This window comes from Lissotriton vulgaris, chromosome 2_1 (genome assembly GCF_964263255.1).
Source record: "Lissotriton vulgaris chromosome 2_1, aLisVul1.2, whole genome shotgun sequence".
NCBI classification, from domain to species: Eukaryota; Metazoa; Chordata; class Amphibia; order Caudata; family Salamandridae; genus Lissotriton; species Lissotriton vulgaris.
In genome coordinates this window covers 421,360,296-421,380,269 of record NC_141687.1, presented here as the reverse complement: position 1 = coordinate 421,380,269, position 19,974 = coordinate 421,360,296, and the positions used below count along the sequence as shown (strand labels likewise).

Genomic DNA, 19,974 nt, shown 5'->3' with positions numbered 1-19,974 from the left:
ACCCTTCCTGGCTTCCCTGAGAGATGGTCCCTTAATGGGTATCTCCAGGGTGAGGCCAGGCATCCCCGGCGGTCTGGGGGGCCGTTAGTGAAGATGAGGCAAGCTAATGCCCAGAGTTGCCGAGTGTGATCGCTGATCAGAGTGGGCACCGAGGCGAGAGAATTATCGAGTCCGCTGACCCTGGTCCAGAAACCTGCCGCGCCGGGAATCGAACCCTGGTCCCGGGCCGTCCTCTGCTCTCGGGTCTGCCACCTCTAACCAGTGAGCCACACTACTTCACTATAAGCCACGTTTGAAGTCCATTTAGTGGCTTATTTGTGTTTGGTGGGCAGGTCAGTGCAAGGACGTCTTCCACTCCCCTGGTGGAAGACTGCCCACCATATTTAGAGATCTCTGCTAGGGAGGCGGGCATCTTGGTGTCTTTATAGGAGCTGCCACCAAAGCAGCACTGCTGCAACCACTGAAGATGCGCCTGTCATATTCTATGCACCTGCTCAGCAAAGTTTTTTTGTTTTCAAGAACAAAGTCCTAAAGTCGCGAGTGCTTACTGAAAAACAAATGATCTGACAACATGGGAATGGTCTCTCAGTTTGTGTTGGTAATTAATTTGTTTACCTCGTAATATATGCAAGATACTTGAGCTGTCCTGAACAGGAAAAAATAATGTCAGAACGTCAGCCCTAAATAATTTAGGCAGTCTGAGGTACTTTGACTGGCAGCCCAATCAATGTCCAAATAACATTCTTTAAATAGCATGTGGGAAGAGAGCCCTCCTGTTGTCAAGATGCACTCTCAGTACATATATAGCATCACTTCTTAAACTGCCAAATTACCAATTGTGCAGTACATACCTAGCATTAATTGATTAAACTGCCAAGATCGGTAAACCGGAAATGCGGCTTCACAAAAAAATATACAAACTCCATCTAAAATCCTTATCTAGAGCAAGGGATAAAAGAAAATAGTGCAAAAGTGTGACTTTTGGAGCAACTTTCACTCCTTTTTATTATATCAGTGCTAGTGCTTAATTTAAGAGGCTATACCATGGTAGTGACGTTTGTTGACATTTAAACATTCGCAGATCGCTTAACAATTCAATACATATTATAGAAAATAATAATGCCATTACATCAGGCCCATTCCAACAGCTCTGGAGGGGCAGGAATAATTCAAAATGTCATATATTTATAGTAATGTGATAGTAAATATGTAGCATTGTTCCTGCCATTTGGCAGCCCTTGTAATGACGGGGGCAGGTGAATGCTGCAGAGGTTCCATGAGAAAAATATTGGACCCTGGCACTGGTTACTATATATTTTCATTTTTGTATTTACAAAGGAAGCACTGAGATTCCTCTCTCATTATTAGTGTTTGATTTAATGCTATTTTCATACTGGTGCACAGCAGCTGAAAAAACAATCAGTCTTAGACCTGGCATGTTTTGGCATGTTTCCCCTCTCTTTTTGCTTTCTGGCCTTCTGTTTTTAATGGTACGTTGGACTTCGTTTTGCTGGTTTAGTGCTCTGCTGTTCAGTGTTAAAGTGCAATTGTTCCTATTGTAAATTGTGTTTATGGATTGGTGTCCCCATGTTTAGCTTATTTAAATTACTACTAAGTGCCTAGTACAGTGCACGGTATATGTGCAGGAATTGTAAATCAAATGCTGGTATTGGGCCTGCAGCACTGATTATGCCACCCACACAAGCAGCCTTTCATATGGTTCTCAGACGTGCCACTGCAGTGTCTGCAAGCAGTTTTTACTGCCAAGTCGACTCGGCAAGTGCCCGTACTTGCCAAGCCCTAATCTTCCCTTTTTGTTTTACATGTCAGGCAACCCTTAGAGAGGCACAAGGTACCCCCATGGGCAGGGTGCAGTGTACGTGAAAGGTAGGACATGTCCTGGTGTGTGTGACATGTCCTGATAGTGAAACACAGCCAATTTAATTTTTCACCATTGAAAGGCTATCTGTCCCATAGGCTAACATGGGAGTTGCTTTATAACATCTTGAATGTTTAACTTTCCATAGGGATAAGATAGAGAAATTGAGTTTAAGCTCTCTGAACTCAAAAATTAATAACACATCTTTTTAGGGAGATAGTTTTTAAATTGTGTGTTTGAAAATGGCACTTTTAGAAAGTAGATATTTTCTTATTTAACCATTCTCTGTGCCTTTGCTTGTTTGTGTATAGACTGTCTGGTTTTGGAGTGACAGAAGCTGGGAGTGCAGTCACTGTAGACAGCCACAAGGGGGGGGGGGGGGGGATTGAGGTGTGTCCTGCCTTTCCTGTGTGGGCTGATTAGGCCTGGTCTGCATTTAGAGTGGTGGAATGAGTTCTCACTAGCACCTGAATAGGCAGTGTCTCCTCTTCACAATGCTGTATTCACCTCCTGTAGTGAAGCTGGGCCATAGAGGGCAAAAATGGTTTGTCCTGGGCTCAGCAACCCTTGCCGCAAAATAACAAAGAGAGAATGTGGTATAAATATTGGTGCCCTGGCCCCAGGACTTTAGAACTCTTTTGTATCAAGGAACCCGCCAAGAAGAAGAGCTGTAGAATCTGTGAGGAGGAACTACCACTTTACTGTGTTGGTCTGCAGTGGCTACTTCTATCATGGGCAGAGAAAGGACTGGACTGAACTTACTGCAACTTTTTTGTTTGAGTTTCTCCAAGGGCTTGAGGTAGATCTTGGCCCCTGTTCAAGAAGTCTCAGGAACAGCAAAGACTTCAAGTTTATCTGCTACCAGCATTGGGAACTGTGTACTTTGTGCTGCAACAGAAGAAAAAGTAACCTGACGCTATCAACAACCCCGCATCCAGCTCTGTGTACTGAAAGCACCACAGAGGGCACCGCCACACTTCGCACTACAACCCTGGTCTCACCGACAACGATCCTCATCACCGCTACCGAACTGCTGCCTGCACTGTGAACTGTGGACACAGTAGTGCACACTGCCCGCTTCCCACCGCCGCCCTAGTATCCCCGACGATAATGATCCATGCTGATAGCGACGCCCCTGCTTGCACCGTCGTTTGAGGGCCCTGCTTGTAAGATACATGACGCACTACCCCACCCCACACTGAAACCTTAGCCTACTGACACCGGCGCCATTGACTCCAGTTCTTCAGCCGACGACAGCGCTTCAGCAATGATGATGCCACTGCTTGCACCGAGACCTGCTAGCACTGCAATGAGCATCGCCCCACTTCACACCACAGTCCTGGTCACACCAATGCATGCACCGCAACCTGAGGGCTCCTGACTGCAACCACAAAGAGTTCGATCTGTAACACATGTGAATTCAAGGGCCTGATGACTCCTGCACTGTCCTCCGGAACGGACGCCTGACGACGCCAGCTTTTTGAGGGTCATCGCGAGGTCACCGACTCCCTGCATTTCTAAAGGTGCCATGATAGTCCCAGACGGAGCAATTGACTTCAAGGAACTGTAATTTTAAGTCTATTTTTCTCATTAGAATTTCTAAGAACTGTATGGTGGATTTTTATTTTTTTGGTGTTGTTATGCATAGATAAAATATTGGATATTTTTCTAAAACTGGTGTTGTATCTTTTTGCTATGTTTTCACTGTATTACTGCTGGTTATATGCAAATGTTTAACACACTGCCTCTGAGATAAGCCTGACAGTCTGTGCCAAGCTACCAAAGCAGTGAGCCGGGGTTATATTACATTACCCCAACTGTGAAGAAGGGTCCCTTCTTGGACAGGATAACAACCTTCCAACTGGAGAGACCCCCATTTCTAACAAACACTTTAGGCTAGATGTAGGTAATTCCCATTTACAGACTCTTAAATACCGAATTTTACCGAATCGGTATTTAAGAGTTTGTAAATGGGAAGGGGGCAGATTTAGGTAATTCCGAATTTAGGAATACCGAATCTGTAAGATTCGGTATTTACCAATTCGGTAAATACCGAATCGGTATTGCCCATTGATTCAATCAATGGGAAATACCGATTCGGTATTTATCGAATCGGTAAATACCGAATCCTGCAAGGGTGCAGGGGGTGTCACTTTGACACCCTCTAGCACCCCAAGTACAGGCTTGTGTGACATGTGGCACACATACATGCCCTAAGGGCATGTCTGTGTGTCACATGGCACAGGTGTGCATGCACAGATGTGCATGCACACCTGAATTCGGTATTTTACCACACAATAGGATTGTGTGGTAAAATACTGACTCTTAAGGGCCTGTGGCACTCTTAGGAGTGTCAGCTACATATGGATTTACCGATTTGGTAAATATACCGATTCGGTATTTTACCGAATCGGTAAAATTACCGATTCAGTAGGTCCCCTACATCTGAAAAGCCTAATACCGGTCGGAAACGGCCGAAATCGGCCGTTTCCGACCGGTATTAGGGCTCCTACATCTGTCCCTTTATGTGTTACCTCATTTTCAACAGTATTATGGTCTTTTGAACATACTGCAATTTAGCATCCTTCTCAACCCAAGCTCATAGGTATACGCCCACTAGTATTTCACATATAGCTGTTAGAGGTAGATAAGGGGCCCTATTATGTGGCATCCGACCGGCATTGTTGTATAAAATAAGTAAAGCAGCAAGAGGAAAGGGGATGAGAAGGTCCAGCCAGTTGCTTCTGTACCTGCAGGCAGTGCTCTACAACTGGATGTGTCCTCTTGTGCTGCTTACCACCACGGCCAGTAAGGAAGCAGACCTGGCAAAGGTCAAAGTTCAAACATTTTAAACAGCGATACCTGTTACATAGAACAAAAAAGATGGAATTAACTCTCAGGCTTGAAAATATCTCAAAGTTTCATGTATGTAATAATTTGGGCAGGGTTTTCACACCCCAATGTACCACCAAAGTCTCACAGCACAGTCAATTTGTAGTTGAGCGTGGAGTCCTTAAGTGAAGGGGGAACTGTGGAGGAATGGCGGTGGCACATATGATAAATTTAAAACACTCTTCTTGGTTCTAGAATGAGCTTTTGAAAAGTCACATATTTATGATTTGTTGGAATTGGCAGTGCTGGCGCTCGTGCATTCAGTGTTCAGGTAGGACATTCCATCTAGTGGTATTTCTTTAGCTGAATGGATTCATTTAGCAAAGGGTCTATTTTTATTAGCGTGTGCGTTGACTTAGAAACTGGTGGGAGAGGAATGTTAATTTCATAGGATGGTGTAGTATCCTGTGTGCCCTATGCCCTGGCTGAGTGTTGCGGTGGATGGAATAGTATTGTCTGTTGGTGGATGTGCTCTTTTCCTGATTCTACCAGGCCGGACTGGCTACTGGGCACTTTGGCGTGCTAGCAAGATGAGAGCCAGCTTCCTTGCAGGGGAGGGAAAGGTGTTTGTTGCTGGAGCCTACCTGCTTTTTTCCTACTTGCAGCACCTCTATATAAACACAGCAGAGACAAATGGGGGCCTATTTATTAGAAACTGGTGGAGTGCAGTGTTACACCAAAATTGATAACACCGCGCTCAGTCAGTTTCAAAGCACAAAGATGCCCAGCATTTACAAGAATGTGGTGCACCCCTCCGTTGCCCTTAATGCTGGTGCTATAGAAGCTGCCTCACCGAGAGCAGGCACCCATGCACCATGTTTCAAGGGTGCCTGTGCTGCAGGGGTGATTGTTTATATGCAGGAAGGGACACCTTACTGCACCTTCCTATACATAATCAATCTTTACAGGCGATTTGCTGTTTCTATGCAGGCAGCACGCATGGAAAGAGCAAAATACGAGGAGAAATTAACCATTTCTCCTCGTATCGCCTGCTTAAGACCAGGTATTCCCTGGCAATATTTTTGGTGCTGCCTCATACCTTGTAAATATGAGGCAGCATCAAAAAGCAATGGGTGTTGCAGCATAATGCCCAATGCAGCACCTATTGCACGCCCTTTCACACTAAGTGCTGTGTGAATAGGGGCATTATTTATTTATAAATAAGACGACGGACTAACCGCCTCCAGAATCTTGGAAAAAGTGACGTTCTGGTGGCGTTACCTCCTTGGAAATATGCCCCATGGTTTTAAAGTGTACTTAAAGCATGTTTTAAAACCATGTTTTTGTGCATTGTTTATTTAGAAGCGCTGAAAATAGGAACAAAACTAGCAGGTCTCCAGCAACAAAGCCTGCCCCCACGTTCAGTGAAATCGGCACCCATCCTGTCGGCTCACCTGTTTTTGAAGTCAAGCATAGAATATCTGACATTTTTCTAATACATATATTTCATGTTTCTTGTAAGAAGAGACAAAAACCTTTCAGTCATTATTCCCCTCAAAACTAAATATTGTTAAAAGTTTATTGTGATAACAGTACTGAAGATTAATTTTTGCTGTCAAACACTCGCTCAGTCATACTCGAAATCTCCTTAATGCATCCTCTCTCTTGGTTACCTATTTCCTGCTGCTCAGCCAGTATGAATGTGATGCATGTGGAATGCTGGAATGCTTGATGAGGTAGTGGAATGCTGGAGAGCCTGGTCTGGGTGACAGAGAGACAGTTGGAGTATGTGGACTGAGCAGCAAGGGAGCTGCTCCTGGTGGGGTGGAACTTATTAAAGATGCATGTTGCTATCAGGACAATAAAGAACAAAGTGAAGGAGGAATGTATAAGACAATCTCAGGAATCGCTTCGGGACACATTCCAGACCATTGTTTTTTACCCCCTTCGCCAGTCTAGAAGACACCAGGCGTATGCAAATGAATGATGATCCTTCTCAACCTGAAAAAGTCCAACACAAACTGCCACACCAGGTTCTCTCCAGATGGAAACGCAACCACCGCAGTGGGTTTCGCTGGCACAAAATGGCGACCGTAGCACTCGGAGGGAGGAAGAGCCGCTGATCCCTATACGCCTTGCCGGAGCGGACTGAGAGATTTTGTGGTGGCTGCACACCCATCGTGATCCCTGAATGAACGGTGAGCGGGACGCTATACACCGCGACCGGAGGAGCTCGGTCGGGACCCTCGTTGCAGACAAATGGTCCCCTGGAAGGTACAACTTACATCTGGTGAGGCGGGGTGCACCTAAATGACTGGGTGTGGTTTAATGGCAGCAGGAGCAATTTCAGTACCCGACTGGCTAGAAAACGGCAGCGAACCGGAGCCTTGCCTGACCCTAAAATGGTGGCTGGCACTAGGCAGAAGACTGAATAAATGAAAGGGGCTTTGCACTAGGTGCCCCAGCAACATCCAATACCTCAGCACAGCAAGAGGGGTTTAAAGTGGAAGGGGCCTTCCCCATAGACCTACAAGCACCGACAGCGCTCAGCAGTGAAAATTGCAATACTATCACCTCTGCCAGTCTCCAAATTCAAGTGCTCAGGAAGACTTAATCAGCAGGCATTTACTGATAAGGCCCTAAAAGAATTTCTAGGGATAGCCCTGGGAGGCATTGAGGACCCTCGGAAGCAGAGATCGCTGGCCATGACTGGTGGAAAGCACGCTGCTACCCCGGTCATCCCGGTTGCCATGTTGGAAGTGGTGCCCGTTGACTAATCATGCCTGATCATCGGACTCTGCACAAAAGGGGCCCGGAGTGCTTCATACCCACATTCGATCTTGAGGTAACGATGGATCCCATCTATTTTGTAAGTTTCAAGCATGTCTGTGTTCCTCGCGCTGTGCTGCTGCTGCATACTTCTGGCTCTTCGGTGGATGTGCCCCAAAGTCAGGTAGTGGTGAAGGGCATGGGGACCACCATGATCTTTTGGCAAGCAAGTTTTTTTTGCCCTCCCTGGCACTACCTGTTGATCCCTTGTCTGACCCCAAAATGGCTGTCATTGTGTTCCCTACCACGTTGTGCTACTTCTCTGACAATAAACCGGACTTCGACCAGTCCTCAAACTCATCCCCCATCCGTCCTACCCTTCAGGATACCAAATTTGTGAACCTACCTCTGACCGTGGAGACCTATCCTTTTGGCTGATGCCCGGTGGAGCTACTTGATAGCTATAGAGGAGATGGGCTGTGGACTTTCCCTTCGGCCCTCACCTACCCAGCCGGACATTGGGCAGACCTTACTTCATCTCTCCATCGTACTCTTCCCCCTACCCCTTTACTCCACTCACTTTCTCCTTTATGCCCCATTTATTCCTCCTCTTTGCTCTCTAACTGTTTTCCCATTGAGACCTAGCCGCTTGACTGATGCCCGATGGAGCTACCTGATAGCTATAGAGGAGATGGGCTGTGGACTTCCCCCTCAGCCGTCACCTACCCAGCTGGACTCTGGGCAGACTTTCCTTCGTCTCTCCATCCATCCTATCTCCATCCTTTCTATCTCCATCCTTTTCCCCTCTTAGACCCCACCCCACCCCATTTCCCTTCCAGCTCCTTTTACTTCGTCTTCAGACGCTCTGGAAATTTTATCGTGAACTAATGTAACTTGTAACTGATGTAATTTTGTAGCTTTGTGGATCCTTATGTAAAGCGCTCTGATACTTCCGGGTCTAGCCAGTCAAATAAATAAAAATAAATAAACCTCATCAGTGAGATATAACTTGAGTCCTGTGGCACTCACGTCTGGGCATGCCCGTCGCACTCATGGAGTGAACAACAACAAACTACAGCTGGTGGATGGAATAGATAGTTGAATTATTCTCAGCCACTAGCGAGTGCTCCTACATATTCTAGCATTGGAGGGTTGATGCTTGTTCCTGTCGAGTGTCATGGACACCTGATGCGTCTCCTCGCTCCTTCGAGACTACCTGAGAAAAAGTCTCACAGACACGAATATGTAGAGAATTCAAAGGATCATAAGCACCAGCGATGATCAACTTTGAAGATAATTAGGTTATTAAGCAGGAAGGAAATGAGGCAATAACATGGAACTGCACTGCACCCCGCCTCCCACTGTGAATGATGCGAATTTCATGAGCATTCCTCTTCTTCATAGAAACCTTGCGCTCAACTGCATTACAGAAAGGGAGGTCATAGGACTTGTCATATGGAGGAGGTTTCTGGGTTACAGGCAAGTTTAACCTAAACATTTCAATGAGTGTATGATCCAATGTAATGTATTTCAAATGTCTGCTCTAGTATACTGTCCGAATGCGGTAGCCTCTATACCCCAGTGTGTTTTAGCAAGGAGAATGTCTATTTTAAGAATACACATCTTTTCCTCTTTCAACCACCACACTGACTCTCTTTGCAATGAAAAGGAGGAAACCTCCTTGACAATCTTATCGGTTTTCTGATTCTCTGTATTTCATTGAGGTGTCGAACCAAAATGGCAATATATAAATACTAATGCTCGTGGATGAGTAGGCAGTAGGGCTATGAGCCCATTGTAGCCAGGAAATCAAAGTCCTTAACATTCTGTGACAGGGAAACTCCACCGTGAATCACTGCAAGTGGGACACACCTTAAGCCAGTGATGGGGAAATTCTTGCATACACCGCATCTGATGTTGTGAGTGATAGTTTCTGTTATAGACAGTCTGTGGCAGGTAGAAAGCCAGAGGAGAACGTAGGGTTCAGAACGAAGCCAGAGCAAAAATGTATCTTCACTTATTCCTGGATCCAGCACCTGAAATATATAAAGCAACATTATTAGATTATACGCTATATAATAAGAAGGCAAGTCCTAAGAAGGCATTGAGACAGAATATTGGAACCAAAAATATAGTGGAACTAAATATTGTGTCAAGAATATTGAGACTATAAAAAGGTAAATTTCTATTGGTGAGCAAAGTTTTACTATATATATAACTCCACATATTTGTACCATGACTATATATATATATAATTTCGGACACAATAATCTGTCCACATGATATTTTTAATTCTGATATTCTGTCAGTGAACCTCATGACTTGTATGTCTTTGGCTCTATTCACAGTTTAATTTGCTCAAAGTAGATCAATATTTCATCTGATCTGACAAAATAATAGAACATACATCAAGGGACCTCCATAATTGACAATTCTCTTGTCCCACCATACTACTGGTTCTCCCACTTTATTCAGTGTTGGGGAAATGCTAGTTCTCCATTAGTGGAGCCAAGTTAGCTGTGTCATCAAAAACCTTTGAACAGACAGTCACTTTAACAGAGGGCTGTCAGGTAATACTGATAATCATTCCAGCTTAATTACCGCAGGGTTAGGCGACCAACACTCGATTTCCCTACCTGAGAGGCATGAAAATTGCAAATGGCCCAAAAGTGGAGGGAGAAGATTCCCTGTCTGTGGAGATCATTGTTTTTTTTTAATTTTTCAAGATAAAACTACTGTGTTGGAGTTTCTTCTTGAAAAACAAAAAAACTTGGCAAAGCAAGTGCTTCAAATATATCCACTCAGTACATTTTACTGCCTCTAATAGAGCAGCAACAGTAGCAGCTCTACTGAAGGCAGAGAGATCCCCACCTTGCTGGTGGGGATTTCTAAGTATGGCGGGTGGTATTCTGCCAGGAAGGAAGGAGGCGATGTCCTCTGGTGAATTCATGATCCTTCCTGAATATTTGCTTTATCAAGGCTCAGGCAATTTCTTCTTTCTAAACAAGTAGTAATTTATTGTAGTCAAATAATTAGTTAAACCAGATTTCTGCTTTCCCAGCTATTGCACCAGTCTTCATGCCAAGTAGCACAAGACCCATAGAAAACCCTGATCGCTGTTTTAAATCTGTCTATAAAATATTTATGTGGATATTATCTATTGTATGTGAAAATGAGATTTTATCTGTTTTGTTTTATCTATCCTACATACTACAGTTAGTACAGAACATATAATAAAACACGCTGTACTTTTTAGACATTTGTTTTCTCATGTTTTTTGTTGAGCCGTCCATGGAGCACTGTCATCATTATTCATAATTGCCTAGGAAATATATTTTTTCACATTGTTGTTTTCCCTGTCCTAGGAATTTTCTAACTTAGAATTCAGGGGGCCTTTGATATTCACAAATAAATTATAAAATATTTAAATACAGGGACAATACTCTAATTTCTTAGATTTAAAAACTAAGGGTTATATGTACTACCATTACCTATTTGCTAATTGCAATTTTCTAAGAATCGCAATTAGGAAATCGGTATTTCTAATATATGAACTGTTTTATTCCCAAATAGCGATTCCTAGTAGGTTGCAACTTGACCCACTAGGAATCGCAGCCATCACAGGGATGGTGGCCTAATGGGGTCAGCAACCCATCATGTCTGTGATTGCTTTTTAAAGCAATCTTTTGTTTTTTTATGTTAAGCCTATGGCAGCGTGCATGCGCTGCTTAGGAAATCGACCTCTTGGAACCACTTCAGCTTGTGTGGAAGCTCATGCGTGTGGTGCTCACACGCAATTGGCCTTTGTGTCTGGCTTTAGTACGCAACTGGCCAAAGACGTGTGATGGTCCCAGCCTCTTGTGACATGGTTACTCCCCGAGCCAGCAGCGGCACACATGGATGCCATCTGGTTTTAATTAGCGTGACTGCGCGTGTCTCCCACACAGTGTCTCTACCCCCTTGTGCAGGCCGTGGTTCTTGGACTTTGACATGGGACGGTACTGACAGAATAAGATAGTGCTCTGGGGACATCTTGTGGCCATTGTAAAAGGTATTTATATGGCACCCAATTCATTCGGGGAATTGACTTCTAGTTTCCACTCACCTGAGCCAGCTGTATCAAATTACTAAACTACAGTGATTTGTAGAGCGTTAAGATAGAATGGAATATAGTGTTTCTGATGACATTTACCATATCTGGTGACCAGTCATACCCAGTATTTTTATTTTTTTTAACTCATTACACTTTGACTTGTGTTAATGGCCTGCTGTGCTTACAAATGCATCTGGTGCGAATGCAGTATCTCCCTAAATCCCCTTTGAGAAGTCATGCCTACCCCACCCCACAAAGTACCAAGACATTCACTTTGTCTCCTACCTCAAGCCCCCCCACACACTTTTACTCTTGCCATGTTCGCTACAACCCTGGAATTAAGCCGAAAACGGCAAGTGTGGACACACGCTCACTGATTGTGGATGGGCCCTGCAGTTCATCGCTGCATCAGACACTCTTCAAACAAAAACATTTTTTCCCAGTGAACGCAATGCAAATGAAAGGGTGATGTTGTCAGTTGGCGTTGTTTGAGGCCAGTGTATGAGGTGAAATGGGATTAGCAGGACAGTCCCTTCAACTCCTGTTAGACCCCTTCCCACAGTCTGTTCCCCCAGTTTACCCTTTCTCCCTTTTGTAGAAGCCTCTGTGAAATCTTGGTGGGGTAGACAGTGGTTGTTTCACGTCTTCCTGTTCCCTTTGGAGACCCATCTGTCCTCTTAGCACTATATTCCTGCATCGATTCTAGGAGCATCTTTCCGCCCGCCGGCAGGACGCTCAGGTGAAGCATCATTTGAAAGCCTCATTCCAGTCTTTATTGACTATTGAAATGGACTGCAAGTAATGCAAGCGAACAACAAAGGGCAATCAGGAAAATGGATCTGGTCCATTCACAAAGTCCTTTTGTCGCCTCTAATTCATCGTTGGCTCATTCTTACTGTCTCCATTACTAAGGGTCACTTGCACCTCTCCCTTACACCCCAAGTTTTGCTCTTGGCCCCTTACCCCTCTCTGGGTGCTCCCCATCTATCACCTTCCAGCACAGAAATCCTTAATTTAATCTGATCACACTTTTCCTTTGACCACAATGCATCATTTCACTGGCAAAAAGCTGCTTCTACTGCCTTGAGGCCCCCCCTTCATGCTAAGCACAGAGGAGCAGTGATGCTGAGGTCGAAGGGTGAATCTGGAGATGAACAGTATTTCTCTTTGTGTTCTTGACATGATCCTTTTCTTAGGCATGGTACTTCTGCTCAGCATCCTCCTTGGCATGGTGCTGTCCCTGCCAGCCAGCCCTTTTAAAATGTAGGGCCTCTTCTTTTATCACACCCTAAACAAGCCCAACCGCTGGCCGTACTCTGTCCAGGGGTCTTTATAGCAAGGTCCCTGACCAGCAAGAAATGCTACTTGCGGGGGCACCTCTTTTTCACCTGTGTTAACTCTCTACCCTTCAAGATATTAAACCCACCATTATTATGGTCATGTTGATTCTGTCTGTCTTGCTAGGGTCCTAAGAGTGACACCAGGAGGTTGTTTACTTTCCCGGCGATTGCTACAGGAGTTTTGCCAGCAAGGGTAAGTTTGGCAAATATGCCTATAATCTGACTTTTATATGGCCTCTTAAAAGCTCTTGTCCTGCTAAGTACTGGTGATAGGTTGTTTATGTTCAGTGACAATGGCTGGTATAGGCCCAGATGGGTTGGGCATAAGATAGATGTTGGGGAGGTGGACTGGTCGGAGCTCATGAGGATACAGTCCAAGGGAACAGCTCGATCGAACACTTACACTCAGGATTGATTCCTGCTTCTGGAAATAGATCAGCTGGACCAGTGCTGGGTCACCAATGTGTCAAGGGGAAAGTTCTGCTTATGAGAGATTGGGGTAAATTATGGCGTAGATTACTCAAAACCTAATGGTCTCCATCTCTTCTGTCATGAAATCACCAACACCCTCTGAAGGCCGTGTAGTGGAAATGCCTGCTGCTTATGGAGGTACTGACTCCCCCATCAATGTGGTTAACGCATGTAGTGATTGACGCCCACTCATTTGTCATGCCATATACATCAAGTGTGATCTACCACATAGACCGTTGCATTGATCTTGGTTCAGTTTCATGTCATTTTATGTACTGTGATGTCGTTATCAATCCAAAGGTCATATGCGCATAGTCCATTCCATTCATCTTCATGTCGTGTCACTTCCTGTGACGTCGTCATCATACCAAAGGTCATGTGATGTTCTTTCTGGTGATCTATCAGTGAGGTCACAGAGTGTTGGCAAGTATGAGTGAGTTACTGATGTGTGTTGGTCACTACATCTCACAACAAGCATTGACATAGTCAATAGGCCTCGCCTTTGGGATCTTATTAGTGTTTAGCCGTGCAACAGTTGATTTTGTTGCACCAAGGACATTGTGCTCGATAACTAAACACTTATAAGGGTCCAAAAGCGAGATCTATTGGCTATGCCAATGCTTGTGGAAAGGGGCGACCATTCGGTCCCCCCGAACGTATGGCTGAGTACCACGAGCCCCCCGGGAAGCCAATTTTGGGCGGGAGGCGAGCCTCGGCTGGTATGCCCGAAGCGGCGTAGCCGGGGCGCGTTTTTTCCCGCCCTAGAGTGGGCTGGCCTAGACACTGACGCGGCCGGCCACGCCCTAGGGGCAGGCAGGGGCGGGTTTACGCCCGCCCTGAAGACGGATAAAAGGAGCAACAAGCCAAGAACGCATCCTCTTGTTCCTGTGCTCTGAAGCTGCACCCCCTCGCTGCACGTGAGCTCGAGACGGAACGAAGAGCCAATTTTGAGTGTGGTAATCTTTCTTGTTTGTCTTACAGATACTCTGTTGGGGAATGCCTAAGAAAGCTGGAAAGCGAATGACTACCGACCAGATGCTGCGTGTTCTTATGAAGGAGGTGACCGACCTAAAGAAGCGAATGGCGGAGAAAGAGGGACCGAAACGTCCGTTGGCTGGAGCAGCTCCGGGAGGAAAAGGCAAGAGGCCCAGAAGGGGAGCAGCTGGAGAGGACATCCCGGTTCCCTGTACCCCACTCGAAGAGCCAACTCCGGTGCCGGCGGAGGGGAATCCGATTCCCGTGATGGTCACCCCCGTGTCCGGGGAGGATATGCCGCCAGAGCTGGCAGCACAATTAGCAGCGTGGTTGGGTAAAAATAACGAGGGCGCCACGGCTGACGACGCACGGGTTTTGATGAGGCAACTGCGTGAAACAAGGGAGGCGGCGAAGGCAGCATCGCCAGTTATCACGCCGGCTGCGGCAGGAGGAAAGCCACCTGGGATAGGCTCAGCCGCAGATACAGCTTCCGGTTCAGGTAAGCGGCCATTGCCGATTGCGAGGGATGAGTCTGCCCCGTCACGAAGGGAAAAGTTGGGTCAACATGTCCCTCTAGCTATTAAGGAGAAGATATGGGCAGATGAGTATGTAAACATCTTCTCATTGCTTACCGATCATTATGAGATGGAGCATGTTAAGAGCCAAAAGGAGCTCATGCATCCGAGTGTTTGGCGCGCAAAGATGGCCGCCTTCAAGGTAAATGAAAACATTGGCAATTGGGGCAAGGCGTGGGGGATTTTTACATCCATCCTGGGCGAACGTAGGCCCGAATTGCTGTCTGAATTGCCGATTTATCAGTCACGGATCATGGGGTATTCTGTGTCATATGGGGGCAATCAGTGGTTCTGTTACGATAATATTTTCAGAAAAGCGAAAGAACATGATAAAAACTTAACGTGGGATTGTTACGATTCTGTGTCATGGTCGAAAATGGAGGATACTGGTATGTTGAATTTGCCATTGGTAGGGAGTAGTGTGGGGGAGTCCTCCCGCCAATATGCTGGGACGCCCTTTCGATCAGGTGCGAGTAACGACTACCACTCCAGGCCGAACGGCACCACAGGTAAAAGGGGGATTTGTTGGAACTTTAACAGGGGTAAATGTACGAGGCCCCAGGGGTCATGCAAATTTAGGCACGAATGTAGTGGGTGTGGGCAAGCGTCCCATCCTGAGTCCATGTGCAGAGCCAAAACGGGTGATAACGGGGGTAGAGGAGGCGCCAAACAGGTCTGAAATAGTCCGAGGGGCGCCTTTACCTACTCCGATTGATACCATGGCAATGATTCCTTGGCTCAGCGAATACCCGGATCACGCTTCCGCTGGGGTGTTGCGGAACGGGTTTTCATATGGTTTCCGCATCCCAGTGGGGGAATTTCAGGGTTTAGCGAAATGTAAAAACCAAATATCAGTCTTGCAGCACACGACCGTGGTACAAGAGAAGATTGGGAAAGAGGTGGCTCGAGGTCGAGTCGCCGGTCCGTTTAACGTGCCACCGGTTGCTAACTTTGTTTGTTCCCCTTTAGGGGTGGTCCCCAAGAAGGACCCGGGTGAGTTTCGGCTGATACATAATTTGTCAGCCCCACGCGGTCTTTCCGTAAACGATGCGATAGACCCGGAAGTGTGTTCAGTGCGGTATGCATCTTTCGATGAGGCCGTAGCCATATTGAATCGCCTAGGGCCCGGTGCGCTGATGGCGAAATCTGATATCGAGTCAGCGTTCCGGTTGCTCCCGGTACATCCAGACGATCAGCGTCTTCTTGGTTTCATGTTTCAGGGACACTATTACATGGATAGATGTATGCCAATGGGGTGCTCTATATCTTGTACCTATTTTGAGCAGTTCAGTTGTTTCTTGCAATGGGTCTTCACAAGGAAGACGGGGTTTCAACAGGTTATGCATTATCTCGATGACTTTTTGTTTCTAGGGGCAGCCGGGGATCCGGAATGTGGTCAGGCTTTGAATGAATTTTGTGTCTTAATGAATCATTTTGGTGTGCCATTGGCACCAGGTAAGACTGTGGGTCCTTCGACTTGCCTCGAGTTTCTGGGGATCGAGCTCGACTCGGAGGAGGGTTGTTTTCGTTTACCAAGAGAAAAAGTGCTAAGGTTCAGGGCATCCCTGGAAACGTGTATTAGTCAGTCTAAGGTTAAGCTGCAGCAATTACAACAATTGGTGGGACAGCTGAATTTTGCCCTGAGAGTAATACCGATGGCCCGCCCCTTCTCCCGCTCGATCGCTCAGGCCATGGTCGGCCTGAAGGAGGGTCACCATCGCACGAGGCTCTCGGCCGAGGTTCGCCAGGACATGCGCATTTGGTTGGCATTTCTGGCGGATTTCAATGGTCGAGTTGTCTGGAACAAACCGGCGGTGTCCTCCGAGGAGCTGGGGCTGTGGACAGATTCGGCAGGGAGCATTGGTTTTGGTGCCATATTTGGCACACAATGGTCGGCTCAGCAATGGCCGTCATGGTGGCATGAGGGTGGGCTGACGAGTAACATTGCTTTTCTTGAACTGTTCCCCATTCTGGTGGCCCTGAAAACTTGGCCTGAGGGGTTTAGAGATCACTCTGTGGTATTCTGGTCTGATAACATGACCGTGGTTGAGTGTATCAATAGCCAGGCGGCACGATGCAAATGGATACTGAGGCTGCTCAAAGAAATTGTCTTGTTGTGTATGCAATTGAATGTCCTATTTAAGGCAAGACATGTGCCGGGGGTGATGAACCAAGCGGCTGATGCGCTTTCTCGTTTCCGTATGCAGGCCTTCTGGGGTTTTCTGCCCACAGCGGACCCGGTGGCGGCACCCTTTCCCGAAGCTCTCTGGTCTCTCGGTGCCCCGAACTACGAAACCTCGTGGGAGAGAGTTTAGCACCCAGGACAAGGAAGGCATATGAAGGGGCGTTCCGTTCCTATTTGGCCTTTTTGGGGACTGCTGGAGGGGAGCTTTGGGGCCAGGAGGAGTGGGTAGTAAATTTCCTGCTGTCTTTACATCAGGCAGGCAAATCTGCGGCTACGGCCCAGAGGCATCGGGCAGCCATTTCCTTTGTGGCGAGGGCTTATGGGATCCAGGACCCGACAGCGTCTTTCGTTGTACAAAAAGCACTACGTGGGTGGCAACGCCTTGAGGGTCGCAGAGTAGATGAAAGGCGCCCGATAGGTCTGGATAGGCTGGCCCTGTTATTATCTGTACTCCCTTCAACGTGTTCATCCCAGTATGAAACAGTGTTATTCCGAGCCGCTTTTGCGCTGGCATTCCAAGGGGCTATGCGGGTAAGCGAACTAGTGGCGAGGAACAAGCGGGATGTGACGGGGGGACTGTGCCGAGAGCACGTTCAGGTCAGAGGGGAGACAATGTCCATCTCGTTTGTCAGGTCCAAGACCGACCAGGGTGCGATGGGGGACTGCATAATCATACAAAGGATTCCCGGGTCCTCCATGTGCCCGGTAAGTTGCGTAGAGGAATATTTAGCGCAAAGGGTGGCATCATGGGGGGGGACCTTGTTGAGACACGCTGACACCACCCCACTGACGAGGTTTCAGTTTCAGCGGGTGCTTGCCATGTCAATTTCCGCTGCGGGCTTGAACCCCGGCGAGTTTGGGACCCATTCCTTTCGGATAGGGGCTGCTACGGAGGCTACAGCCAGGGGTCTGAATGTCGAACAAGTTAAACGTGTGGGGCGTTGGTCCTCGAACTGTTATAAAAGGTATGTGCGGTTGCACATGTTGTGAAGCTGTAATGATGTACTCACGCTTCTTGTTTTTGTTTGGTTTTCAGTTGCGCAAGCCTACGAGGCGGGGCGGACTGTGCAGTCGACCCAACACCGGGTCAGCGGTCAGACATCACCGGCTGTGAAAAAGGAGGTGTGGGTCGTGGGCCACTCATACGTGAGGCGGGCCGCGGACGTATTCAAAGCAGGTGACATGATTCACGTGGCTGGGGAATACGGGTACAGTGTGTCCTTCTACGGAAAGGGCGGGCTCTGTATTGACCAGTTTCAATAAGTTTTTGAGGGTTTGTTAGGGCGGACGAGGTCACCGCCGGCTATAGTCATAGTACATCTTGGGGGCAACGATTTGGTGTCCACTGGTAGACGACTACTTCTTGAGGCAATGCTTTCCACTGTAAGTTGGTTAGCGAGAAGAGTTCCAGGGTGCACAATTGCATGGTCCCATATGATCCCGCGAAAAGTGTGGCGGGGGGCTCTTTCAGTTTCTGCTCTGAATCATTCAGTAAGGAAGGTTAATAATAAAGTGAGTCGATTGTTCCGTTCAAGTACACTGCATTCTATTTCGCATGGTTGTATTAAAGGGGACAGTATGTATTTGGGTGATGGTGTTCATTTGTCCCGGGTGGGGAACGAGTTACTCATAGGAGACCTGATAGCTTGGCTGGGGATTCTAAGACATGACCTTTAGGTAGGAGTGTGTGGGGGGTCCGGATAGCCGGTCAACTATCCGGCCTGTGGCGGTAAGGTCATGATCGGTGAGCACTAATTGGTAGATCCCTATGAGTGGGCGTCACCCATTACGGATGGGAGCGCTCGAGGGAGGTGGCCATTGGCCCCTCAACGGGTAGGCGGTCCCTTCTAAGGTTGGGACGCCGAAAGGAAAGGAAAGGCGGTCAAGGCCCCTTCCTGGGTAGGAGGGGCTACAGCCCCCTCCTGGGGAATTTCCCGGGGCCAGGATATCTGCGACGGCAGATGTGGTAAGTTGTGTGGGGTTTGGGAGGGGGTCTACGCTACCTTCTAGATACCTCACACGAGTCCTCGGACGACCTTTAAGTGGCGTCGAGTTTATTGGGGCCCCCGTCAAGTCAAGGGAAATTGGTAGTTGCACTTGAGGTACACCTCTGTGCGGTCGCCCCTCACAAGTGAGGGGGATATTTCTGGTTTAGGGATCTTGACACCGGTTACGACCTTGCCGTTGGCCCTTAAACGTTAGGATGTACAATTTCAAAATTTCAAGTTAATGTTTTGTAGGATGTTAGTTCGGCTAGGAGAACCTTTGTATTAGAGAATATGTTAAGGTTAGCCAAACATCGCAATGTGGTAATGAAATTGTACATAATATGAAACTGTTATTTTAATGTTTTAATTTTGTTTCATATTTTAATAAATACGGCCGGGAGGGTCACTCCCTCCCGTCTTCCAAAAGTTCAGAACTGTTTCCGGTTTCCCATCCTTGGGGAGTGTGTTGAGAGGGGGTGGCGGGTATCTCGGCCATATGGAAAGGGGTGACCATTCGGTCCCCCCGAACGTATGGCTGAGTACCACGAGCCCCCCGGGAAGCCAATTTTGGGCGGGAGGCGAGCCTCGGCTGGTATGCCCGAAGCGGCGTAGCCGGGGCGCGTTTTTTCCCGCCCTAGAGTGGGCTGGCCTAGACACTGACGCGGCCGGCCACGCCCTAGGGGCAGGAAGGGGCGGGTTTACGCCCGCCCTGAAGACGGATAAAAGGAGCAACAAGCCAAGAACGCATCCTCTTGTTCCTGTGCTCTGAAGCTGCACCCCCTCGCTGCACGTGAGCTTGAGACGGAACGAAGAGCCAATTTTGACCCACCCACCAGCCCCTGAGGACAGCCAGTTGTTTTGAATAAA

The 19,974-nt window shown here is 47.3% G+C and overlaps 1 protein-coding gene across 1 annotated transcript in view; it reads right to left on the bottom strand.

The window, feature by feature from the left end:
- The window catches only part of DYTN (dystrotelin), a 248,249-nt gene that overhangs the window by 65,556 nt on the left and 162,719 nt on the right, over positions 1-19,974 (bottom strand). The window contains exons 8-9 of the mRNA XM_086954076.1: positions 9,353-9,516; positions 4,630-4,741 (exon numbers count right to left, since the gene is read on the bottom strand). Coding sequence (XP_086810202.1) covers positions 4,630-4,741; positions 9,353-9,516 — 276 coding nt within the window. The remainder of the gene's footprint in view (positions 1-4,629; positions 4,742-9,352; positions 9,517-19,974) is intronic.